Here is a 27,089-nt window from a genome sequence, read left to right as displayed (position 1 = left end):
AACCTTTTCAGCATCTGAACTAAGATGAACGGTCATTAAACTATCTGCTTCACTAAAGGAGTTATTACTGAAATATTCACCACATCACCGATGGAAAAAAAGAAGTGTCTGTTAAGTTCAAGAATTGGCAACCCTTGGTATTGTTTCAGTTAACCAAAGTTGGTGAAACCGTGCCTATGGAAGTCACCGAAACATTCATCACATCACAAACCAAAGTTTGTAAAAAGAATTGAGTGCTAGCATGAAGTGTTGGCAATTGTGAGTAGCATTTGAATTGCTGCCTATGTAGCTGCAGCATAATTACGAGTAATTCAGAAAAAGTAGTAGAAAATTGGAGGGTACTTCTTCCTCTGCATGGTACTAAAAATGATGATGATACTGTGACGACTCCAAGTGCTCATCGTCTCGGTCCAGGTTCTGTAGCAGATTTATCAGCCATTTGTGTTCCTATTTGTGGTACTGTGGCAAACTAGCCACTCCACCCACATACCAGCATTCCTAGGTTACACATAACATGTAGTCGAAGTGTATACGAAGAGGGGAGTCAAGTCCTGTAGATCACAAACAAAATACACAAAACCGACACTGAAGATTTTTGTTTAAGTTTAATTTGTACAAGCTTTCCCGTGGACCTCCACGCGAAAGCTTCGACAAATTAAACTTAAACAAAAATCTACAGTGTCGGTTTCTGTATTTTGTTTATATAACATGTAGTTATAAGAGTGGTTTAAACCACCTCGCAGAAGTAGCAGATGTTGTTCATCAACTTTATTTTGAGATGGACAAGGAGTTTCATTGCCTGGGGCAATACTGTACCCCATAGCTGCTTGTGGTGTGAGGAAGGAAATAATGTCCCATGGAGTCCAAAATTGCCAAAAGAGCTTTGAGAGCAGGCATTCGTGGGCTGATTTAGCCATAGGCCAAGCAATTTTATCTGAAAATGGCAGTTTGGAAAGCTTGGTAGTGTGGGCAATGACACAGAATATACTCTGGGTCTTCTACAGCACTGCAGTGACAGTATCTGAGAGAGTCAATTTGCCTCAGGTGGTAATGACACTGAGCTGTAAATGCCCCATTGAGTCAAGTCCATGAGTCACAGTGCACCATCTTGGCGAGAAGTGTTTCGTGGCATCCAAAAACCAAGCTCTGGGTCAACATTGCTCAGTGTAGACGGGTGGAAAATGTCAGTTGTCCATTGACAGGAAGACTATTTATACAATCCATTGATGTGTTGGTGAACGAGATCTGCTGTCTACATGACCAGCAACAGTCCTTTGCTATCTTTCACTGTGATTTAATTAAACACCTCCTTCATGAGACGGTGTTCCCGGCACAGTTTTACCTTGCTGAACCACTTTTCGCGGCTCTTATCAAACAACGTTAGAGGTTCTTCGTAGGCTGAGGCCGAGGAACGCGAGAGACGTTTACATGATGTTTACGTCATTACCGTCGTGACAAATGGTCGACACAGTAGTTTTGCGGTACGTTTTATATGTTGCTCATCCTGGACATTTTTCGCTACCCGGTTTCCTGTCCAAAACAGCTACGACTGCATCAATGTCACTTCACCCATGAATTCCTTCATGAGTTGCACGCGCGTGTTAGCACACCAAGTCGTTACACGTCTGAAAAATAAATACCTGACGAAATCGTCAGAACAAACATATGCTTTATTAGAGCTTGCAGTGATTATCCTTTTTATGCAGCACATCCCGCAACACCATACGGCTCCGTCGTTACTCCATTTTCTCAAATAGCCTCGTCCCCAATGGTAGCCGAACGGCCGAACCGCTGAAGCGTTGTTTTCCTAGTATTCATACGCGTAGTCATTTACGCCTGTAACTTAATTAAATTAATGAATAATTGAGTGATACATGCTGAATACGACACAGAATTGCATAAAGACTCGTTATTCTGGAGTGTGACCCTCTTAAACACTGATTTTCTCACGTAAAACCATGCTTAAAACTGGACTGCATAGACCCATTGTGATTTATTTTGACAGCTTGGATTTCAAAGGATTGGAATTTGAAGGGTGGATTTCTTAGCGTGGATTTCAAAAGTTTTATTATTAAGAGTGGGTAACAGGGTACACCCGAACCAAGAGGTGTTCTAGTGACCCGATATTTATCCATAGTTCTCTGAAGTGCCTTCATGATGTGCTATCATCCCGCTTGCACTAGACGGACTTACTTTGTCGGACAATTAGATGAGAAGGTGCTACTGGATAAGTGACGTTCGTGATTTCTCATATGCATGAATCAGATTTTGCCTCCTTCAAATTGTGTCGCACATTATTTAGCCATTATTAGCCTTTTCAGCTTCCTCGTGCAACAGTTTATTCTTGAATCGGTTGCTTCAACAAGATCTGATGTAAGTTTTCAGTAAGGATACCCTATATGCATGGGTGAACCTAGAAAAGTTTCCTTTTGCCTAAAAAACCTTTCCATTCTGAGGGCTCCCAAGAGCTATATTCTCTGAAGTCCTTTGGTGGTTTCGATAAAGAGCTTCGTGGCGTCATTATTGTTCTGCTAATGATGATGATTGTTTGTTTCTTGCAAACATACAGGTTGTTTGTTTTTATTCGCTACAACATTTTCATTAAAAACTAGTAGAGCGAAATAGACGCCATTTTTCAGTTGAGTTATAGGGCCAGGCGAACATTCGCTCGAAGAAAATCATGCAACTATATGATGACGAATTACCTAAAGTTCATTAGCTTTTGGGGACTTCTCGCAAAGGCGAAATAACAGAACGGGATCTATTGGGCATCGAAAGTAATTTCATGTTGAAAAACACAAACGCGCATGTGCGTTGAAATATCTGTCGCGGAGTTTCGCTATGCAAATGAGTCAGAACAATAACTAAGCACGTTTCTGGCGCAGAAAGAGCGACATGCAACCCAAGTGGGAGGGCCACGTAATATGGAGCGATGAAACTGATTGATGTAGGAGCTAATTGCCAGATAGACCGCTCTTCTACCCGGATAAGGCGAAGGTCGCATCGTTTCTGCGTTTGCAAGCTGCGTATTTCTTGTTTCGGCTCATTTGCATAGCGAAATTGAGCGGTGAACATTTCAACACACGTGCGCATTTAACACATATTTCCACATGGAATGTCTCTCAACGAGGAACATATTCCTTTCCGTTTCCTGGCTTTTCTGCGAAATCCCATAATTAAAGAGTTAATTAATCATTATTAGGTATTTGTTGATCTTGCAGTTACATACTTTCTTCCGGAGAATGTTCACTTGTCCATATTACTCAACTGCAAAAACGGCGTCTATTTTGCTTTGCTAGTTTCTAACTACAATTTATGTGACGAATAAAAGTGAACCCCTGCAGAATGCTTGTTTGGCTTCACGCAGCCACGTACCTGTGGGAGTCCGTACAACGCCCAAGAACACCGTGTGCAAATTCAAAATATGGCATGTTTATTAGTGGAGCTGTTCCTTTATATCCGCAGACATTAGAGGTTCTCCTTTAATGACTGCTGAATCTCTCTCACTGCTGCTTCACCAGTCGATTCTCTTGGGGTGTCAATGGTGATATATATATGGTGATATATATATATATGGTGATATATGCCATGGCTGAGGCATAGTACTCTCCTTCATGGTAGCACCAACTACATCCACAGTACCCGTGAAACCCGACATTGTTTTGCATGGGGGGCAGAGATACGGAGTGGACGCAGCAGCATAGTCCAATAAATCTGCTTTGAACAATGCTTCCTGACTTCCATGACTTTCATGACTTCAATGTCACATCACTGAAAATATCCTTTGCACCGTCTACAGAAACGAGGAAGGTGTTCATGTCCAGCTTTCCTTTACCGCAATCTGCCTCACAGTTTGCGGCAGCTCATTTATCATCACGTGAATGGACCAAGCTGATTTTTGCTGATTTAACTTGTGCTACTTGTGCCCCATCGGTATTAAATGTATAAGAGAAGTTGTCAATTGATGACAGGACCTAACCGGGCTGGGATAATGCTTCATACTTTGCTCCGTCCAAGATACCTTCAACTTTGTTTCTCTTAATTCTGTACAGTGACTGCCGGCAACCTCTTCTCTAGTGTTCGGTTTACACTGCATTGTTGCGCTTTATGAGGTGCTCCCTGGAAAAGAAGCAGGAGTGAAGGAGGCTGCGCCTTCAGCTACTGCTAAATGTTAATTACATCCTTTAGATTTTCTATTTCCCACTATCTGATGCACGACAGTATTACTAGCCAAACATTTCGCATCTGTGAAGGCACAGTGCGACTGAGAATATTACACCCAAGCTGAAATATGTGCTGTGATAGAATACAATATGTAGTGCATTGATCCAGATAATTATCCAAATCACATTGAGTCTAATTCATTTTTGCGGGAAATCATTTGTACTCATTGGAAAGCTCTACACATCTAATGTGACTATACCACAACAAACCTACTGGTGAATCGAAATGGAGAACCATTCCAATGAGAAATATCCTGCTGGGGCTCATTGGTTCAATGAGACATGACGGGGACATTCAATGAGTTTGAAGCCACCACTTCTCATTACATCTCATTAACACTTTCTGTGACTTCTCATTATATCTCATTAACACTTGCTGTGATTTCTCATTACATCTCATTAACACTTGCTGTGATTTCTCATTAGATCTCATTAACACTTGCTGTGATTTCTCATTAAGACTCATTGAATATGGCACCATTTTCAATGTAATATTTGTCCCAAATCATCTGTTGGGAATGATAATTTTCGCAGTCACTGAATGAGATTCGTGTACATGATATCCAATAGGTTCAATGAGATTTTCATAGGATTTCCAGCAGGGGTGTGTGTTTTGCGAGTTCGAACTTTGTCAACGAACGCAACGATTTGGACTCTGTACGCACGGTGAAGATTTGTGTCAGACTGTTGGGTCAGTACGATGTTTCAAATAAATGTGTATTTTGTCAAAAATTTGCCTTGTTGTTTTGGAATACGGAATAACGAGCGTCAGGCATGAAAACCAGTAAAAGTAAAAGCCGATGGTAGCCAGGACCGCGCCGAAAGGGGAGCCAAACTGAGAGACTACTGATTGGCCGAATGGTTGGCATCATAGTTCATTTTCATTGGTTGCATGCCCAGTGTTGCCTGAATTATCTCAAACTATGGGCTTTATAGGGAGCTGTGGGAGCCTGGCCCAACGGTCAGTGTTCAAACTTGTTCACCCGCCTTCGGTCTGTCGTGAATTCACGCTCGCAACAGAACTGTTTCGAAGTTTAGTAAGTTTATTTCTTGCCCAGCGTCGCCCGTGTGTTTTCTTGCAATCTTGAGGTCAACGAGGCAGTTCCGGCATCCTGTCCAGTGCAATGAACGATGGCATTAAGCGTAACAACGAGCGCTGTTGTAGCGTCCATTTGTTCTGTGGACTTCAGCTGGGGTGAGTTTTCTTACTTTCTGGTCCTGCGCTTTGAAGGTTGTGCCTGCTTGTGCCCACAATCGCATGCGGTAGAGCTGTGGAGCACAGCTAGCTGAATGGCGTTTTCTTGCTTTGCAGAATGTGGTAGCGTCCCAGGGAATACATGGTAGTCTACTAGACATCCAGACCTGTTCTAACTCTAGACTTTAGGGATAGTGCCCATACTAGACGTTGACTAGATGTCTGAAAGTCTTACCATTATTTGGATGTCTAAAATTAGTGATTTACAAGACATCTGGTAGACATTCAGTAATTGACGTCTAATGGTAGACGTCTTGTGGCTGGCCTTGTATATACCACATATTAGAAATCATCAAGATTTTGTCTCATTATGTTTTTAAGTGGTGTGAACACATTCACACACCAAATAGAGTCACTAAATTATAAGAGGTGGTTCCAAGCTTAGCCTTCAGACTTACCAATCTGAAGTTTAATTGTTACAAAACATATGCAGGAAACTGAATTACTTGATGGCAGAGTTAACATTATTGTGTTGTTCAAGTTGTCCGTGAGCCGGCCTTGGTGGCTGAGTCTGTAGTGTGTTCGCCTTCTGATCCCGAGATCGCCGTTTCGAAGCCGGCCAGAAACACCAGCAACTTAGAGCCAGGATACAAGTTGCTTGGACATGCCATGTTCCGCAAGGGACATTAAATACGGTGTGCTGTGTGGTGAGCTTTCATTGCACATTTAATGACCCTCAGGTGGGCAATCCACAGACCGACTGCTTTGGCGTCGCTCATAATCTCAGTTGTCTCGCAATGTAAACCCCAATTACTCCATGTAGTTCTCCATTAAGTCTTCTTAAGTCTTCCATGCTGGTATCTGTCCACAAGAGTCACCACAAGAAATCTAAAAAATGTAGCGAAATGCAGAAAGAGAACTGGAATTGGGAGGGTCATCCAAAAATAAGTTTCTCGATATTTGTTATTCAAAGGAAACACCACTTGGACAAACTGAATGGTGTAGTAGTTGGGTGTGACATCCCGGCACTGCAGACGTTGGTTAATGGAGTGCCGTTCACCTATGTGTCAGGCATTCAAGCATGGATGTAATATTTCCGAGTACGTCTGACTATCCTAGTAAGCAAGAGCTATACCACTTTTCGTTAAAGAAAAAAAGTGATTTAGAGAATATCCACTGACAGTTAACATCAGTTTATACAAAACACTTTACAGGCATTGAAATGGTGTGTCCTCTATACCGGGTTGTGAAAATCTGCACAATGAACAGTACAGTGGGAGAACAGCTATAACACCACGAAACAACGTTTCTTTTCTGAAATTCCGAGAATTGTTAACGGGACTGGCGGGTCACTGGTACTGCACTCTAATACTCATGGGAACAAATTTCCTTCAGCTTGGTCAACGAAAGTTATGGGAGATGGGGGCCACATTTGCTCGGTAACGTTCGTAAAGAGCACCGAATGAATGCAGCTTGCATTTTCCTTCAATAGTATCAAGACGGTCAAAACGAATTTCTGGGAACCATTATTATTAATGAAACGTGGGTGCATTATGCAAGTGCTGAGACAAAATACCATAGGAGGTCATGGTGGGTGCCCGGTGAAAGTATTCTGAAGGAGGTCAAACTCGCGTTTTCGTCTGGAAAGGCTATGCTGACAGTGTTGTAGGACTATCGTTGTGTGCAACTTGTAGATTACCTCACACGCACAATCACAGTAAATGCAGATGTACTGCGAGATCCTGGGTAAGCTTCAAACTACAATGAAACAAAAACGCACAGGACTTGGAAGGGTGTAGCGTACCACGTCAACGCTGTCTGCACTCGTCTTCGAAGACTCGAGATTTGTTACAGAAATTCATCTAGAAATTTGCCAAAGAGAGAAAAAGTACACAAGTGAGCTGGTGCAACGTTGAAGTAGGAAGCATCACCTTGAGCATGAGGCGAATGAAGTATACAGGAGACTCACAAACGCAAGTTTCCTTTTCATGAGCTTCTTGTATACTTCGTTCTCCTCGTGCTCAAGGTGATGATTCCTACTTCAATGAAAATTTGCCCAATTTGCTGTTCCATCTTCCTCTCAAAGCGCCCCTCGGCAGTCACCAATTCGCAAATGATCATGAAACACAAATTGATCAGGTGAAATGCAAAGTGAATGCCTCACTTTGTAAACAGGACATAGCATGGCACAGACAACTTATTGAATACTTGGCATTACAGTATCAAAAATGTTCAGCTAAATAAAGTGACTATATTAGGGAGTAACGTTGAGCTCTAATCTGTTTCAATGTTATGCTATAGATTTATTATTTTGTTCACAGCAGAGGAACTTTTGTTGGATGATCCTCATAGGAAATTCCTTATTCTCTTTCTTTCCATCACACGTGTATGAAGCACCAAGTACAATCTGTTTGCAAATGATCATACTGAGGTAATAAAACTGGACTGTAACAACTTTCAGAAACTATGCATGAATGGACCACATTAACTTTGTCCAATTATATTATGACCAAATGGATAGTATGTAGTCTTTCATGCTATGTGAGTTGTATGCTCATATATTGTAACAAAATATCAGTCAGATGCAGGCAGTCTGACTGAGGTACGTATATAATTTAAATAATGTCCGTACATATGATGATCCGAGTTTTTTGGCTCACTGACATGCATATACAGGGTGTTCCATTTAAGATTGACCCGACCTTTAAAAAATAATGAATCATCGCAGAAGAATGAAACCAAGTGCATAGTGTTGCCAGTGACCTGGAGCATTTAATAATATTTTTTGTCGCGCAATTAACGGATTAATTAATTTAATTTTCTAACTTTTTAATTAGGAGGATCACACCGGAGATGTCAACTGTGAAGTTGTGGGCGTTGACATGAGAAAACGAATGCAGTGTGTTGCAACTCTCTAGCTCATGCGAGTCTTTTTTTCCCGGGTCAGCAGAAAGTGCCCGGAGTTTCGAAATACGACGGAATCAGTTTCCGTCGCGCGAAAAGAGCGCTTGATTGCAGCGCTTTCTCACGGCCGCTTGACGAATAAGCATTGATGTCGTCCGTCCCGCCTATGCTGTTATCTGTCACGGGTGCGGGGACATCAGCGAGGTCACTGCAGCGCTTTATCTCTTGATTCTTTGTTTTTTAGGCGTGAAGCGACACAAAACACGGGAAGCAGAAAATATCTGCTCACGGCTTACCTTGAACCACGAGCGCGACATTATTAAATCGATAAGAAAGAAAGAAAAGCTGTGGGCTATGAAATTTATGAAGCCGCTCTTTTACACCTTTTCATTTGCACCCACTCTCTGCGTTGTAGCACTTCTTTTGTCTTGTCTTTTGTCTAGCACGTCTTTTGTATTTGACACCTTTTCATTTGCACCCACTCTCTGCGTTGTAGCACTTCGTTGTGTCTCTTCGTTGGAAAGACATAACTTGTGAACCGAAAGTCGACAGTTACGGTTTGCAGGGCGGACACGCCGGAACATAAATGCTGGTTAGTTCATTGTCATGTCAGCCCGACTTCGGTTGTTGCATTGTTCGCTGGTACTGAAACCACACACTGAAAATTTTGCGCAAGCACTTTTGTTTGCATATCATGGTTTCATAGCAACTGCATTTTTCTTTTTATAGGTGCTTGGACTATCTTGTATCGGTGGATATGAAAATAGTGGTAACCTACCCTACGAAACATCAATTTGCACATAAGCTTAACAGTTCCCTGTGAGGTAAGGGGAAGCAGTTGTCTCTGACGTGTGACTGTGTGTCCTCCAATGTTCCTGGTGTTCGATGTGCCCCCTAATCTTACTCTAGAGGGAGCCTCTTTAAACTTTTTGTCAACAAAGTATTGCAAATACAGTTGGTGGAAGGCTCTAACTGCTTTCCATTTACATGGTTGTCGTGTGGTTAACGAAATCGAACTTTTTTTCAGATGCTGTGAAAGTCAGTAGGGAAGTGCGATGTAGAAGAAATGACTGCCAGAAGCTTGCCGCACAAGAACTGCACAACATGTATGGGCAGCAGACAAAATATTCACCAAACGGTACAAAACTAGTATTTCTGTGCTTAGTCGTTTTGAAACATCCTTGGTATTGTATGGAGAACAGCGTGACTATGTCATTTCGTCTTACTTCACCCAAACAGCTATCATGCAGTAGTGCAAAATTTGAGTTCCTAAAGGGTTTATTCACTGAAGTCACCTCAGCGCCATACTATAGGTCCCTCAATGTTACGTCCTTGCATTTGTTCGCTGCATTATGCTTTTTAGGTGACCATTAACACCGAAAACATGGAAATTGCTTGAATATTCTACAAATCACAGAGCAACAAGTTTGAAACACCTGATATACGGTGAGTATAATATGGGTAACAGCTTGGCTGAGATCTACAATACGGTGACCGATGGCAGCAAATCTGCCTGCTAGCGACAGTGGCGGTCTCCTGCGGATGACGTCATGTGAATAAACCTTATAATACTTGACGTGGTGATACAGCTCTGCTTTGTATTGTTTTTTATAAAATGCACAGTGTTTATTTTTATCCTGTACAGAATTTTTGCACCAAAGTTATGAGAGCAGCACATATGTTTTAGCGTAATGCAGTGATGGAAGTGCTGCGCCAATCATGGAGTGATTCGCAGTCGCCTGCTCGACCAGATAAGGTCGTGCGTCACGAGAAAACGCCTGTCACATCGATGTACTTTCTCCAGTTACAAAGTCTCTGTTACAAAGTCTTTCCCTGAGATCCTGGCAGCGTCCACATCAGGTTGTCACGCACAAACAGATTTTCAGCTGTTGCTGCAATTCGTGTTGTGTAGCTGTAACAGTCCTGTGATGTTTGTACGTGCAGCTTCTTTTCTTTATGTGTCTCTCAGATCAGTGTTGATATAGTTTTTGCTCTTATGTGGCCAGAGAAGCATCCCCTGAAAGAGTGTGCATAGCCACTAAACAGACTAGTTAGAACTAGCAGGGTACATAATGCTTTCTGACATGTTTTGTTCTATTTTCTAGCCACAGTGAGTCATTGGAGGCAGTGCTGCAGCACCAACAATCACTCATTGAAAGAAAGGAATGAGGTGGCTATCAACACCCTGCTGCCAGTTCAACACTCCTGAGTCAAAACACAAGACGCCTGCTTCGCAGCAAAGTCAATCCAGTTTTAGACTCAGTTTTGTACCGTAGACTTCGTGTGTGGTTTACTGTGAATAAATGTTCATGCTGACATCCATGTTGCTATCAATTATATCACATTTCTGCATGAATGCATGCCAGGACGGTAGCAGGACTAGTCATGGTCTAACGTATGTCTAAGAGTGGCTAAAGTACAGGCTAAGGTACAGGAAATGTATAACCCCAGACCTGTCGCCTGACTGGAGGGATAAAATTGGTCTAGCTGTAGACTTCATGTCTAATACATGGTTAAGTGTCTGACCCTGTTCCAGAGATCAGGTCAAAAGAATGTCTAAATCTCGGCTAGGTACATAGACATCGGATGTCTAGGGCTAGATGGCTAGGTGGCGTAACGTTAGACGTGTTATTTGACGTCTAGTGGACGGATACTTGACATTTGGTCTAGTGCCTAGACATTCTATAGACATTCCTTATCTCTTTTTTTAGACGTCATTTCGTCTACTAGCCCACCATGTGCTCCCTGGGGCATGAGTGACGAACAGTATGGAGATGTGGGATTGCACCTGTCTGTGTGTGTGTTCAGATTCAATCGTTTGGATACGTTGTTGGCGCGAGTGCCTCTTGGTTTCATGTCTTTATTATTTTTATAATTGCTTTCAGAGTCATGGAAGGAGGTGACGAATACAACGCCTGTCCATGAGCCATTTGTCGGCGCTTCAGCTCAGCTTGAGCTACGATCTCATTTTAGGTAGACAAAGATCATTACCTTTTCAGATCTGACAGTGCTGTTGTTCAATATCGCCTTTTTCTGTATGTGCCCGCTAACCTGACGCTCTCTGCTCTCACTACTCTGTGCAGTTGTCAGTAATCTGTGCTATCTGTGTTCTATTAGATTATGGGTTCAGTGAACATTTTCCCAGAGGCAACATAGTTAAGATTGTTGCATTTGCTTTTAAAACAGTGCGCACTTTGAGCAGTTCTTTCATTTGATAGCTGACTGTGTAAAACCACACACATTATGTTGATGCGTGTACCTCTTGGTTTCATGTCTTTATTATTTTGATAGGTGCTTGCAGACTCATGGATTGGACTCGACGAATACAACGCCTGTCCTGTGAGTCATTTATTGGCACTTCAGCTTAGCTGCAGCTAAAATCACATTTCAGGTAAACGAAAACCTTTACCTTTTCAAATGTGACTGTGCCGCTGTAGGTGGATATCGCTGGATGTCTATGTGCTCGTTAATCTGACACTGATGTGAGCCGTTTGTAAATACTTTGTGTCTAAAGAGCTGCAGTTACACTTGGAGTGTCTGAACTGCATCAGATTTATATCATTGATGCAATGTAAGTGCAGGCTGTCAGAACGATTATTTTTCAGATTCCGCCACACAACTTCTTTTTTGGCATGTGCGCATTTTGATTTGCAGAGTAGAATGTGTCACTTCACGGTCTCTTTAGTAACCTCGACTTGAAAAATCCCAGAATGCTTAGCACTGCTTTGAACCTTGGTAACTTGCGTCACATGAATGCATGAGAAGGTCTGCAAACTACTTCAGTTTCTCGTCTTTCAGCCCATGATCCCTGCTGCGTCATAATCAACAGAAATAATGCATGGACTACTATCCCTTCCCCGACGCGAGGAGTGCTGGAATTACCTGATGTCGCCCATTTTCTAATTTTGCCACGGTGCTATGCCAGTCTATAGAGTAAGGTTTCGTCTTCGAATTTTCAGTCGGGAGTCAAATGGGTTCTCCACAAGCAAAATATAGTCCGACATGTATAGGTAGCGATATACTTCACACTTACACAGTGCCCGAGTAAAAATCTGCATAAATTTCAGTTGCGCAGTAAACAAGCTGCATCCAACATTTTTATATACAGGCATTTATAGTGATACCACATATTGTCTTTTCTACTTTCAGTGTATCTCGAAAACCGTCCTTCCTGCTACCCACTGCTGTCTACCACCCCACACATGTGTAAAGTACTGGTTGCCTTTGGAGCAGTCGAGCTGCGAGTATCGACCCGAAGACAGAGGCATTGCTTGCAACTACCAGTGATACAAGCTCAACGATTTGTCTGCATGTATATTACTATGTACTTTGCAGGAGTATTAAGAATCGTTGGTATGTCATTGTGCAAAGGAGGGTAGTGCTCACGATGTCCGGTATCTCGTCCATATGTTTGGAAGTCAATGCTTACCCAGTATGTTAATAGAAATAAATATTGTACCAATATCCATGCTGCCATTGTATACTATGCATGAACTACACATACCTGCATGTGCGTGTGTGGGACACACACCTGGATGAACCAATACACAGACCACCAGTGCCTAAATTTAGTGTATAAAATTTAGGCATAAATTGTGTATAATTTTAGACATCATAGCTAATACATGTCTATATGACGACTCAGTGGATAGATAGTACCGTCCTATTTTATGCGTTTGGTCTAAAAAAGTCTAAATCGATGCTGCAATTATCCGGCTATTAGCTGTATTTTAGCGTAACGTTAGCCGGGCTAGGGCAAGGCTAGGGGAAGGCTAGGGGACGAATACGGAGCAATAGAGCTACTTTGTTAGACGTCTAATAGACATTCCCAAAGTCTACATCTAGACGTCTTTTAGACGTATACTAGCGCACCATGTGTTGCCTGGGCTCATGTGAGCCACTGGCACTCTTCGTTTGTTGGAGACGTATAGTACATGGTGTCTCAGTTAAATCCCCGTGCTAAATAATTCGCGAACGGGTGCATCAATCAAAGAACTTTCTTTTTAAGAGTATCGGGTATCCAATGGTATCTGTGTCGATACCATCCGAAAATCTACCACCGAAGCGGGTCATTAGTTGCAGTAATTAATTGGCTTTGGTTTTCATATTTTGGTTTACATACGACACACAATTAATCACGTACTACCTTGATGTCACATGCTTTCTAATTTGTCAACAGCACTCCCCGTTGCGAAGTAAGCTCAAGGACACGTAATTCGTCGGTGCACAAGGGAGTGGCAGAGCGTCCTTTTGCGCTTCACCACGACCAGCCGCTACAAAAATATGTGAACAAAAACTAATTAATTAGTGCCACTAATGACCCGCTTCTGTGGCAAGTTTTTCTCCAAAAGGTGTCCACCGTAGGTAGTACCCATTTAGTGCCAACGGCGCCATGTTTTAGAAGTTTTGACGAAATTCACTTCAATTTTCATTTAAATAATGACTGCCTCCAACTCATTCGCACGGTGCGCAGGTGTAGGTGGTACCGGACAGATACTTCATGCATACAAGAAGCATGCCATGACAGAAGTGGCTTGTGGCTCGAGCGCGCGAGCCTCCCGCCAGGGAGCGATTTTATTTATTTATTTATTTATTATACGTCAAAGGCCCGTAGGCGTAACATGACGGCGTCGTGGGTTGCATAGTAGCAAAGTACAAAGCATAAGTTATAGGCAAAGTGCAAAAACACTTATATCAACAGCAACAAATAAACAAACAATGGACATTATACAGTATAACTAAATAACATTGTGGACACTAAATGCTCAAGTCACCCATTAAATCAACAATTCTCATTTTGAATGAAACAGGATTAGTAATGGTTGCAATATCATGGTCAAGATCATTCCAGTGTCGTATTGAACGAGGCAAGAAAGATTCCTGGTAAAAGTCGTGCTTGCAAAATGGCCTCATTATTTTATTAGGATGGTCAAGGCGCCAAGAACTGTAGTATGCACTCTGTAGCATATCTGTGTGTAATGCCTTGTTGTGAAAAATCTTTTGAAAAAGTGTGATGGACGCGATCTTGCGACGCTGAGACAGCAAAGCAAGCTCAGCCTTTTTCTTCATGAGGGAAACACTGCTGTACGGAGAATAATCACTGAAGATAAAACAAGCCGCTCGGTTTTGAACTGATTCAAGGGATTGTGATAAGCTGCTCTGAAAAGGGTCCCATATTGGAGACGCATATTCTAACTTCGGCCTGACAAACGTTGTGTACACTTGTTTTTTAACTGTCGAGTTGGATCGTCGAAGTCGTCGTCGGAGGTAGCTTAACACCCTGTTAGCGCTTTCCACAACATGCGCTACGTGAGCTATCCATGACATGTTGCTAGAAAGGTAATCTCCCAGATATTTGTAAGTATCGACGTGCTCTAGAACGGAAGAACCAATGCGGTAAGTAAACTCTTGGGGTTGACGCCGCGTGAATGACATGACTTTGCTCTCAGTGTTATTGATTGGAAGTTGGAAGGTAGAGCACCAAGAAAGGACGATGTCGAGATCGCTCTGTAGCTTACTGGCATCGAAGTAATCCGCTACTGTCCGGTAGAGCACACAGTCGTCGGCAAATAATAACAAATTAGATGAGATACCCAAGGGCAGATCGTTAATATATATCAAGAAAAGAAGCCGTCCAATGACAGAGCCTTGAGGTATACCAGACGTTACTGAACAAAACGGTGAGGATGAGGAATTGGCAAACACGTACTGTTTTCGATTGCTGAGAAAAGTTTTTATCCATGCTAGCACAAACGGATCTAAGTTAAGACGTGTGAGTTTAGTAAAGAGTTTAGAGGGAGGAACCTTATCAAAAGCCTTTGCTAAATCCAGAAAGACTGCGTCGACTTGCAAATTGAATTGAATTGCTTATAAATTGGATTGCACTGCAACAAAACACGAGAATTTTACGAGAATGTTTTTACACACTGCTTGACAAAAAACGGGTAATGAAAGCGGGTTTCAGCCATTCATATCTCCTTTCCATGCTCCTTTTAAAGGTCGATTATGATTAAAGGTTGAAAGTTCGAAGTTCCCTGGCTGTCTTTCTACACTTTTGTCGCCACCGTTCTTGTCATGTGCCAACCGGCCCTGTACGTTTTGGTACGTTCATCGCTGTTACAGGTCACTTCTATCACTAACGAATACAAGATAAACTGCACAACTAATGATAACTAGTAGTGATAATGATAGTGACTTTCATCTTTCATCATAATGATAACGCCACGGCCATGACGTTCATGAAGCTTGGGCCGATATTTATTTTATTTCTATTTATTTTTTTTATTTGTGGTTGGGCGCGATAGATAGGATTATCGCTTCTGATTCGAGGAGAGGACTGCGTACGCCTTTTTTTTTGTGTGTGTGCAATTAGCATATATCCAAACTGACGAAAAGGCGTACGCCCCACTCTCGCTTCGAATCAGAAGCGATAACCCTATTATTTGTGGCAATGGTTGGCGCAGAGTGTGCTATGCGGTGCAGTCATTTTTAGAGTGTAGCAAGACGGGAAACCTAACTCCGTTAGCGGAACGGCCGTTACTTCGAATGACATCGTTCTCTGCCCTGATTTGTTGAAACTGGGAGGTGTTCACCCTTTTTGTGACAGTTATGCTGTTCATAATTGCCGCGCTCTTTTGCCGCGCTCCGCAGGTCGCTCCCCGTCGTTGTCCCTTTCAGAGGAAGCAGATCAAACAGTTCCTCGTATATGACCATGTCGTGCGTGCCGCCGCGCATTAACACCGCGCACTGAGCAATATCAGTGGATACGTCGTCAAGTGCACGAGGGAATATAGTAAGTATAGTAAGTATGTGTAGTAAGGAATAAAGTAAGGAATATGCACAATCGCTCACAATATCGCGCAAAAATACATCCAGATCTGGACCCTGCCTCAACCCGCCTAGCGGCAGCATTTGCAGAACGGCTAATATTCTCAAAAGAATCTTATAGGGTTGGGCAAACAATTTGAGCTGCACGAATGAGACACGTAAAAGGGGCCTTCTCTGAAGGATTTTGATGCCTCTGCGATCAACGGCGACAGGACAAAGCTTGCTTCAACGGCGACCTCACTTTCTCTGTTAACCTCACGAAAAATGTCTTGTGGCTGCCAATTTCAGCCGCATCAACTGTCCAGTAAATTCCGCGCACCGTCCTTTGTGAAGCGCTTCGTGATGACGTCGGAGGTTGTACTCTTTCGGAACAGCGACGGTTTTTTTTTTCTCCTTTTTGCTCACTAGACTTCCGGGGCGTTGTTTATATATGCGAACACATAGTTTACCTTCCAATGCTCTTACAGCGTACACTTCTCCTCCTTTACCATTTGCTAGACATGTGGCTTCGAGCAGAAGTGTATTATTTGAAGTTGGTCGGTGAATGTTGTAATGTCATCCAAAAACTAAGGGGATTTCAGAAAGCCCACGATAGCCTGTAGCTTCTACTAGCTTTCTTACGTCATTCCCTTCCTTTCTTTTTTCTCTCTCTCCTCTGTTGCGGGAGAGCGAACAGCCGACCGCGTGTTGGAGACCCCTGCTCTATGGGGGGGGGGGGGGTTGAAGTAACTTGCCATCGTTGGCCGTACACTAGTGAATAGGTCAGCGCTATAGAGGATGCCAAAACATCAAACTTCGTCTACTCGCAGGGCACCCCACGGGACCACAGGAACGACTTTCTCGGAAGCACAACCATACGCCTCCATCTCCCGTCTATGTAACCGATTTATTTATTTATTTACCACAAATGCCCGAGGGCTTTCCATGAGGGGTGGGAAAGTAAACCAACACATAATTACATAAAAGAAGCACCACATTACACAAACATTAAGAATTGCGCTGAAGAAAAAGCCAACACAATTGATTCCTGAACTTCCCGCTCTCTGACAGGTTCACAATGTGATCTGGAAGGGCGTTCCAACCTACTTCAGCTCTGGATAGATGTCGGATGTGGAGCACAAATACATGCGGTACATGATGTTCTGGAGAAATCACTGCACCGCAATGTCATGTGGCACTATACGACTTCCACGGTCATACAAAGTGTAGTAAGGTAACTCACCCTCGTTGGTGGGCGCTGTACTATACCGGTCATAATGGTGACAAAGCTGGTCTGTAAAATAAAAGTAGTGGGACAGTCTGGAGGTGCATTTAACACCCGGATGAACGAACACAAAATCAGAAAAAAGTTTGGCGAGAAACATAGGACCACATCTGAATAGGACCACATCAGAATTACAGAACGCACATATGTAAAGCAGAATTCGGAGGAACGAAGATAGAAATGCGATTACTAGAGAGCTGATTTTCGGGCACTAGCAGGGTGTGCTATTGACCGCATAACACCAAAGCCGCGTAAGCCAAAAGGAGTCCGGCCATTAATGGGACCTGCGCATACCAAGAGATCCACCAACATTGAGTTGTCTGGCCAATCATTAGCAAAAATGCAGTTCGCTATTAATCCCAGGCTATACAAGCTCTATATCACTTCTGTTCACTGGGTGCCGACATTTTCAGGAAACGATTCCCCCCCCCCCCCAGGATTAGATTGAATATAATATTCTCTGATGACGCCCCCAAGACATGGTTTTTGCGTCCACTTTTATCGGCGCCACACATATAGATGGAGAGGGTATAGTTTAGTTTTATATAGTTTTGTTAGCTTGTCCATAAACGGCGCAACAGCCTTCTAATATGGTACAACGGTGAGTACAAAACAGTGGAAATGTATGTCGCGAAGACGCAGAGCAGCAGCAGAAGTGCTCGATAGCGGAACTGATTGGCCGGCCGAAATACTTGTTGAAACAAACTTCCGATATTATGCGTATTGTAATGAATGAAATGGAACAACACTGAACGTTTGTCATACAATGGAAATTTTTGGCCATCTGTTGCGCTTTTCATTCGTACGATCGCTGCCTTTACTAGGCCTAACAGGGGCGACGAAACATTATTTACACGTAAACACCGACGCCGGAGCATAATTTAACACGACACACGGTATAAGTAATCTGTGAAAACTTTTTGTCCAAGCTACGCCGCCATTTTCGGATTTTTTTTTTTTTTTGTCATGGCGTCCCGCATATCATACGGCAGCCAATGAAAAACGCTCAATTTGATTGACAGCTCGAGATTGTTTTTTAGGCTCCGCGTAATGGCCAGACTTGTATTGGCGTACACGGCACTGCATAGCACGCTGTATCGCAATCAGCATACTGGGTGCTATCGCTCTGCCTCCCGATTAGCTGAAAGGGGGCCGATAACTTTTTATATCATCTTTTGTTCCAGTCGGAATATTAATCGATATTATTCTGAACGTTGGCTGGCCTAGACAACAACAACAACTTTATTTTGGCTTTGGAGAGTGGGGAGGTTCATCGCCACAGGCGATACTCTACCCCATTGCTGGTGAGAATGTGGAGAATAAAATAGCGAGCCCCTTCACAATAACGATCGAAGTCCGATGGTGTCCAGAAATGTCAGAAGAGCTTTGAGCGCAGAGCGTTGCTGGGCTGGATTAGGCCAGGGACCAAGCAATTTCGATAGGGAGAAGGGGCGAGAGTCCAGCTGACGAAGAGACTTCGCTGGCCTAGAGTGCTCTCTGTTAGGGCCTAAAAATCGGCTCCCTAGCGTTCGCACATGAAACGAGTTAGAGGAAGAGGACGATAAGCACGCTCTGTTAAGAGAGAACTTCACCACATAGCACGCTCCTAGCCAACCATCATACCGAATTATATCATTCTGTGTCATGATTTGCTCAGAACAGGGAGGAGGTGCCTATCTGGGACAAGATAATTTGTCCCAGATAGGCGCCTCCGCCCGTTTTCAACAAATCAGTACACTGAATGATATCATTCAGAATTATGGTTGGCCAGGAGCATGCTATGTGGTGAAGTGCTGTTTTAACAGTGTGCAGTCCTTAACATTGACTGAGAAACAAAGCAACGTCTGGGCACGTGTTCGTTCGTGTATTTTAGCGCTATCATGGAACACTCAAAAACCGTCCAACGTGTTCTCCGCTCTCCGAACAGAACTACGCGTTTTTCTAGCAATTATCATGCATCCAAGTTGGTACAAAAATGACAATGGTTGACGGATAAGGTGCTATGCGGTGAAGTTCTGTTCAGAGACTGTGAGCGAACAACAGTGCCGAATGTTATCCCCTTATGTAAGTAAGAGCGCATACACACGAGTATTCAGTACTGCCATGGCACTTCTACAAAACATTCGTGCGTCAAACACTTCTCAGGAACGGTATTGCCATCCCAATTCATTGTCCATCGTCCAATAAAATGGAGTTCCACACAGTGAGGAACAGCAAGGATGACACCCTTTTCATATGCATTGCGTTCATGTAGCCATAGGGTTACCTCTTGTGATTCGAAGATAGATGAGGTGTACGGCCCTTTATGGCAATTTGGATAAATGATAATTGCAACAAGAATGTGTGCCCCCAATCTTTCTTCGAATGAGAAGCCATAACCCTACCATTTCGTGGCAACGGTTGCCATGCAATGCATGGTGAAGTTCTGTTTCAGAGCGTATAGTATATATGGAGCGTATGTTCCGGCGCTAACAGGTAACGGCCTTCGTCACATAAATCGCTCTAGACCAACTATCCTTCAGGATCGCAACATTCTACCTTCCAATTGGAAGAAAAGTTTATCCGTAAAACGGTTTGCGCCCCTTCTCTCAGCTTATGGGGAGACCGCGATATCATAAGCGACGATTGGCATACTGGGTGCTATGTTTCAAGAGAAAGCCCCCAGCTAATGCCTAAAAATCCACTCTCAAAATTAATGTACGTTTTCCACTTACCTCATATTTATTTATTTATTTATTATTCCAAAACCCAAGGGGCCACAAAGGGTCATTACATGGGTAAACGATAAAGAAAAAACTAACAACAGCCTTTGCACACTATTAGTTGAAAAGGAGAACAAACAAGAATTATAACAATAATAACAATAGTAATTCAATGCAATAACGATGGTACACTGACCACAGTAGACCTAGGGAAGGAGGTCTATGTGACAACAGAGTTATTAATGAAACAAATGGGAAAGTAAATGCCTGCGGAAGGTTAGGGGATCTGCGATGTCAACAATGTTCTGTGGGAATGAGTACCACTCGGTTTCGGCGAGCGGTATGAAAGAGTGTCTGAGGGACTCGGTGCGAGAGATAGTACGTGATACTTTCAGACTGTGATCGGTGCGATGAGAAATATACCGGGCCCGAATGATGTATAGCTGACTCAGGGATGTAGTGTAGAAGAATTTGTGGAATAAGCAGATCCGAAGGTACTTCCTCCTTAATGTCAAAGAGGGAAGACCTAGATTAAGTTTCATTAAGGACACACTTGATTGAATGGAATAGTCCGATAGGATGAAGCGGACGCACCGGTTCTGGACTGACTCAACAAGTGTTTCCAAATATGACTGATGGGGATCCCATATCGAGGCTGCATACTCCAACTGAGGTCGAACCAGAGTATTATATGCAATTATTTTAACATTTGAGGGCGCTTGTCTTATGTTGCGTCGAAGGAAAGCAAGTGAGCAATTGGCCCTCTTACAGATGGCTAAGATATGGTCCTTCCATGAAAGGTTAGATGAAAAGGTAAGGCCCAGGTACTTGGATGATGCGGAAGGGAAAAGAAAATGATTGGATATAGAGTAGGTAACAGTTACAGGTTGTGCGGAACGGGTGAAACGAACAAATACGCACTTCGGCAAGCTGAGTTCCATTTGCCAGACTTTGCACCATTCACCAATTAAGTTAAGATCGCGTTGTAATATGACCTGGTTTGATATACTCGATATGGCTCGGTACACCACACAGTCGTCTGCGAAAAGCCGAATTTTTGAAGTGATGTTGGTGACGAGGTCGTTAATGTATATGAGGAATAGTATTATTCGACTGACTATGGGCAGTATAAGAAAGAGTGTGATGAGGGTAGTATGAGACTTCAAACCTGCTCTCTCAAAAACGACCTTCGTCTCATGGGGCGCTCCTAGCCAACCATCACGCCGAACAACATTGTCTCTCCGTTGATAGGATGAAAACGGTGAACGGTGATCGGAGCAGAACGGTTTTTCGCAAATCATTGGAAGAACGGTGTCACTCGGGATGACAGTTGCCTACACTCTTAGAAATAAAGTTCAGCGCAGAGCATGCTCCTGGCCAATTATAATCTCGAATGATATCGTAACATGCCCTGATTTGTTGAAAACGGGAGGCGTAGGCCTTTTCTGTGACAATTATGAAGAACGTAAGTGTCACAAAAAGGCGTACACCTCCTGTTTTCAACACATCATGGAATACTACGATATCATTGGAGATGGTTGAGCAGGAGCGTGCAATGCGGTGAAGTTTATTTTTAAGAGTGTAGGAGCGTACATATTCAGGGGTGTGAGCCAATGCCTGTTGCCAAGACAACATGGTAACATGACACGTGTGGTATGTAACAGTTCAAAACTGGGTGCGCGTTCCTGTTTCTCACAGTTATGCTGTTATGTTGACAAGAAAAAATCACAGAAACAAAGAAATATAACGCCGAATGACAACCATTGCATAGGCCAGAGAGATACCGCTAATTTGTGGAACGCGCTGGACGTAAGCATTTTTGTCACAATTAACGTGACGGCACAAGTACCACATAAGGATGTGCATTCGAGGAACAGGACGTCATAAACGCTCAGAGTCAAGCGTCACACGGAACTATTGTTCTCGACTCGTTTGTTGACACAACATAATATAGCCCTGTTGATAAGGCGTCTCAACAAATAATCTACGAAAACGGCATCGTTCGCAGTGACGGTTCGTCCTCGCAAACCACGAAATTCGCAAAAGTGTACTCACCGCGAACCGCCTTAAGAGTGACGACATCTCGACAACGACGAGCTCGGTAAAGAGAACTTGTTGTTCAACCAGCAACGATTGGCGCAGTTCAGCTGATTCAAGCGCAAAGGCTAGATTTGAGCATTCAATTCGGAGATCTCGAGGCTCTTTGCAAAAAAAGACTTGTTGCTCAACCAGCAACGATTAGTGCAGTTCAGCTGATTCAAGCGCAAAGGCTAGATTTGAGCATTCAATTCGGAGATCTCGAGGCTCTTTGCAAAAAAAACTGTGCGGATTCACGAGCGCTCTCGTATCGTCAGAGTCCACTGCTTCTTCCTCGTCAGTTTGAACTGCCGTGCAAGTGGCTACGAAACCCCAGGACAGCCGGTGCGCAGTACACGGAGGGTGGAGGCCAGGGGGTTCGAACTCACTCAGGGAAGCGTGACCACAAGGGAGCTGCCATCCATTTGAACGCGTTGGAATCCAAGGAAGGCGTTGCCTTCCGCTTCTTTAGCAGCTTCATTTCCCTAAACTTGACGCGCTCGTTTTCCAAAACTCATCGCTTACTATCTAAATTCGGCGCGTACTATGTACACGTCTCATGTATGTGTACGTGTGTACTCATGTGTACGTCTCATATGAGATTGGATTCGCCACACGACAAGTTCGGCTACTCCCATAACCCCGAAAGGGAAAAAAATAGAAAAGAAATCCACCGCTTTCACGATAATATCTGCCGAAGGCCAACATGGCGCACAATGAATCACACGATGCTAGTAGGCTGACTCCAACGCACAGTAGATTAATATTCCAGCCAAACAATGGAAATGATATCATCAATGTCGTATGACGTCACTCAAAGCCGCAGCCGCTCCGCCCTCATATCAGTCAGTGGATAAGTGAGTTAAACAGTGATACGGTATCACACATAATAAGTGATATCATATCACAGTTAATCGTAGTGATATGATATCATTGATAAGATTAAGTAACAATGACGTCATGGCTGAAACAAACTAGTGTAGTGGCGCTAGTGGGTTGGGTTGCGGACACTGAAGACGATGCGCGAGAGCTCGGCCTGGATCATTCTTCTGGCTGATTCGTCTGGAGACATAGGCTCCAACATGTATTGTCTCGTCCCTAGTTACTCATATTAAATCGTTGTTATTCCCACGCATACCGACTATCTCAACTGGCGACGAGTGGGTTTGCTGTCTGGAAATGCAAGGGGACGAGACTCCAGCGCCTACTACGGGCGCAGTTCCTGATGATGCTGTCCGAAGATTTCGCAGTCCCGGGACATTCAATCCAGAGAAGGAAGACTGGAAGCTTTACGAAATTCGTTTCCAGGCATCGCTACAAGTGGCAAGGGTCACTAACGACGCAGACAAATCTGGACTTCTAATTTCGGCGCTCACTCCGGACGTCTTCAAACGGCTCTACAACTTGTTGCAGCCTCGAAACATCACAGAGGTACCGTTCTCAGAGGTTACGACCAAGTTGTCTGAGCACTTTACGCCTAAAAGCTTCAAGGAGTTTGAAAGGTACAAACTCTTCTCCACGCATCAGCAAGATGGCGAATCAGTCCGAGAATTCGTTCAGCGATTATCTGCAGTCATTTCTCGTTGCGAATACGAAAAGGAAACGGATGTTCGAGCATGCTCATTCCTCACGGCGTTCATTGTTGGCCTTAAGGACACTCGTATTCGTACCCGACTTGTGTTGGAAAACAATTTGTCGTTAGAATCGGCAATTAAGCTGGCTGAAAGCTGCTAAGCCGCGGAGGCTGAATCAAAGCAACTACATGCGGGGACGGACGTGCATAAGGTGGCAACTAGGGACGCCAGCAGCTTGGCTTGCTACAGATGCGGCAATCCCAATCACCTCCAAGAATCATGTAGATTCCGCACGGAAGAGTGTCATGCCTGTGGGAAAACGGGCCATATTGCAAAAATGTGTCGCTCTTCTGGACCACAGGTGAAACAGAAGAAGGGTAACAGGGTCAGGAAGGTGAAGCTGGTGACTGATCTGACCTCGCCGACGAAGAAGATGGAAAGTTCCTGACTTGTCGCGTGGGAGACAAAGAGGTTGTGTTGCAGGTAGATACTGGATCTCGGGCAACACTGCTGGACAACCGCACTTACAAGAAACTGGGTGAGCCAAGGCTACGTTCATCTCCATATCGCTTACGTGCCTTCAACAAGGACGAAATTCCACTTCGTGGAGCGGCAGATCTTAAGGTTGCCATCGGTGGAAAAGAAGAGATACTACAAGCCCTCTTCACCAGGATGGACCATACCATCCTTCTTGGGCGAGAGTGGATTCGTAAGCTTGGCGTGAACCTCAACGAGCTATTCGTTGGCAAGATATCTGGAGGAGTGGGAGTGGACAGGATCACTTCGAGTTTGGCGTTGGAGAAAACATTGGCAACGTATTCCGAACTTTTTAGCAGTCAGCTGGGAAGATGTACTAAGACCTTAGTGCACCTTCATCTCAAACAGGACGCCCGGCCAAGGTTCTTTAAGCCCCGCCCGATTCCTTTTGCGACTCGTGAGGCAGTTGAAGCTGATCTGGAACGCCAAATTAAGAACGGCGTTTTGAAACCTGTCGAAGTCTCGGAATGGGCCACTCCTATTGTTGTCGTGCCAAAGCCTAATGGGGCTGTAAGAGTCTGTGGAGATTTCAGTGTTACGGTGAATCCCCAGATCGAGATTACGCAATATCCCCTACCACGGCCAGAGGAACTGTTGGCAACGCTAAACGGGGGCGAGAAATTTTCCAAACTAGATTTGTCCGAGGCGTATCTCCAGATGGAGCTGGACGAAGATGCGAAGAGAATCTTGGTCATCAACACTCATAAGGGTCTCTATCAGTTCAACCGAATGCCGTTCGGAATCGCGTCTGCCCCAGCGGTGTTTCAACGTATCATGGAACAGGTGATCGCTGGAATACCCTCAGTGGCTTGTTATCTGGACGATATTATTGTGACTGGCGAGAACGACCACCAACACTTGGAAAACTTGAAGCAGGTTTTATTGCGACTACGTGAATTTGGCTTCACACTGAAAAAAGAGAAGTGTGCGTTCATGCAGCAACAGGTTGAGTACCTTGGTCATGTTGTTACAGCGGAGGGATTTCGACCATCTCCGAAAAGGGTATCCGCGATACTGAACATGCCGCCTCCCACGCAAGTATCGGAATTACGTTCGTTTCTGGGCATGGTTCAGCACTACGGCAAATACATACCCTCCTTGGCAGACGTGTGTGCTCCGCTGAACAACTTGCTTAAAAAATCTGTGCCATGGCAATGGTCGGCGTCGTGTGTTGAAGCTTTCGAGACCATTAAGAAGAAATTGACTTCAGTCGAAGTACTGACACATTGTGACCAGCGCAAGGAAATATTTCTGGCCGTGGATGCGTCCTCGAAAGGACTTGGGGACCGTCATTTACCACCGTATTAACGGTGCAGATCGTCCGATCGCACATGCTTCAAAGACTCTGACACCCGCAGAATCAAGGTACGCTCAGATAGAACGGGAAGCTCTCGCCATAATTTTTGGTGTCAAGAAATTTCACCAATACCTTTGGGGGAGGAGGTTTACGCTCTTCACAGACCACAAGCCTCTAACAGTGATTTTTGGGTCGTCCAAAGGCATTCCCGTTACTACAGCAAGCCGTCTGCAACGTTGGGCTATCATCCTCATGAGTTATTCTTTTGACATTCAGTTCAAGTCGACATTAAACATCGCAAATGCTTACGTTCATCATTGATATGATTAAGTAACAATGACGTCATGGCTGAAACAAACTAGGAATCGATCTTTTGGTTGTTGGCAGAATAGTTTGAGCCACTGTGCTATAGGACCAAGACGTTTATATGGATCGCTAATCAGGGTAGAATTGTGGGGGAGACGTCGTTTGACTTCGACTTCGACGTTTTGCGACAGATGGCGTCACGGAGTTGCTATAGTTCGTCTTCAAGAAATGGCACCACTTCCAGCAAATTTAAAATTTTCTGCCTGCCCCAGCATTGACTCACTGTAGTTGCTGTTCAACAGATGGCGCTACCTGCACCCGAAGTTTAAATTTTCCGCCCATTTGACTTCGCTCTTGCTTTAAAACAAGTCCTCACGATCATGCTCTTTTCATTTCAGAAAAGAAAAACAATGGCGACCCAGTTCTATGTCAAGTTACTGTCAAACGCGTGATGTATTTACTAGTAACAGAATGAACAACTTCAGAATTAAACTAGCTCAGCCAGTGCAATTAGATGGAAAGTGGGAGGTTGCTCTGGCGGAGGTGAATATCCCATTTGCAATTAATAATGTCACAGTTATTGTTAATGCTATATCGGAGACCAGCCTCTTCGGTCGTGTAACCACAACAGAGCAAGTTAAGTTTCTTGCGGGAGAAAACATTATTGTACCTTTTCGTCAACAGCTAACAAAACACTTCAAAAACCAAGCCAGAATAATACGAGTCAGTGGTCATTACGATATCGACTCGCCCGGCAGAAATTGGTCGAGTTTGGCAAAAGCCAGGCTGTTCCATTCAAACTGAGGTACGACAAGCTAGTCATCGGATCCAAGAGCTACTATTATAGCCAGGAAGAATCTTGTGTTAAAGGAACTCCATCGTAGCTAAATAATGTTCATGTTGTTTCACCCGTTGTCATCACTGAAACAGTGCCATCGCTCTCTGTGCTCTATACGAACATTAGAAGCGTAATGCCCAAACTTGATGCCCTGTGTAGCCTATTGTATGACTGCTCCTCGGATATTGTTATTTTAACTGAGACGTGGTTATCGTCTGATGTCTGTAATGATGAGCTTAACCAATGTTTTGCCGATTACCATATATTCAGATATGATAGAGATGGAAGGAGAGGAGGTGGTGTACTAATTGCAGTAAAAAAAAAACACTGTCGCTCACCCATATTG

The 27,089-nt window shown here is 43.8% G+C and overlaps 2 protein-coding genes across 2 annotated transcripts in view; one reads left to right on the top strand and one right to left on the bottom strand.

Annotated features, from left to right (window-relative positions):
• LOC135375397 (uncharacterized) overlaps nucleotides 1-22,437 on the bottom strand; it is a 504,420-nt gene extending 481,983 nt beyond the window's left edge. The window contains exons 1-2 of the mRNA XM_064608122.1: nucleotides 22,171-22,437; nucleotides 17,372-17,422 (exon numbers count right to left, since the gene is read on the bottom strand). Coding sequence (XP_064464192.1) covers nucleotides 17,372-17,422; nucleotides 22,171-22,197 — 78 coding nt within the window. The 5' untranslated portion in view covers nucleotides 22,198-22,437. The remainder of the gene's footprint in view (nucleotides 1-17,371; nucleotides 17,423-22,170) is intronic.
• A 1,665-nt stretch (nucleotides 22,438-24,102) lies between these two features.
• LOC135393448 (uncharacterized protein K02A2.6-like) lies at nucleotides 24,103-25,610 on the top strand. Its single transcript, XM_064623881.1, has 2 exons — nucleotides 24,103-24,168; nucleotides 24,249-25,610. Exons 1-2 carry the CDS (start codon nucleotides 24,103-24,105, stop codon nucleotides 25,608-25,610), a joined length of 1,428 nt encoding a protein of 475 aa, XP_064479951.1.
• The last annotated feature ends 1,479 nt before the right edge of the window (nucleotides 25,611-27,089 follow it).

The sequence above is a fragment of the Ornithodoros turicata genome, chromosome 1 (assembly GCF_037126465.1).
Source record: "Ornithodoros turicata isolate Travis chromosome 1, ASM3712646v1, whole genome shotgun sequence".
NCBI classification, from domain to species: domain Eukaryota; kingdom Metazoa; phylum Arthropoda; class Arachnida; order Ixodida; family Argasidae; genus Ornithodoros; species Ornithodoros turicata.
Note: the sequence above shows the minus strand (reverse complement) of the source record. Positions and strands in the feature narration are given on the sequence as shown.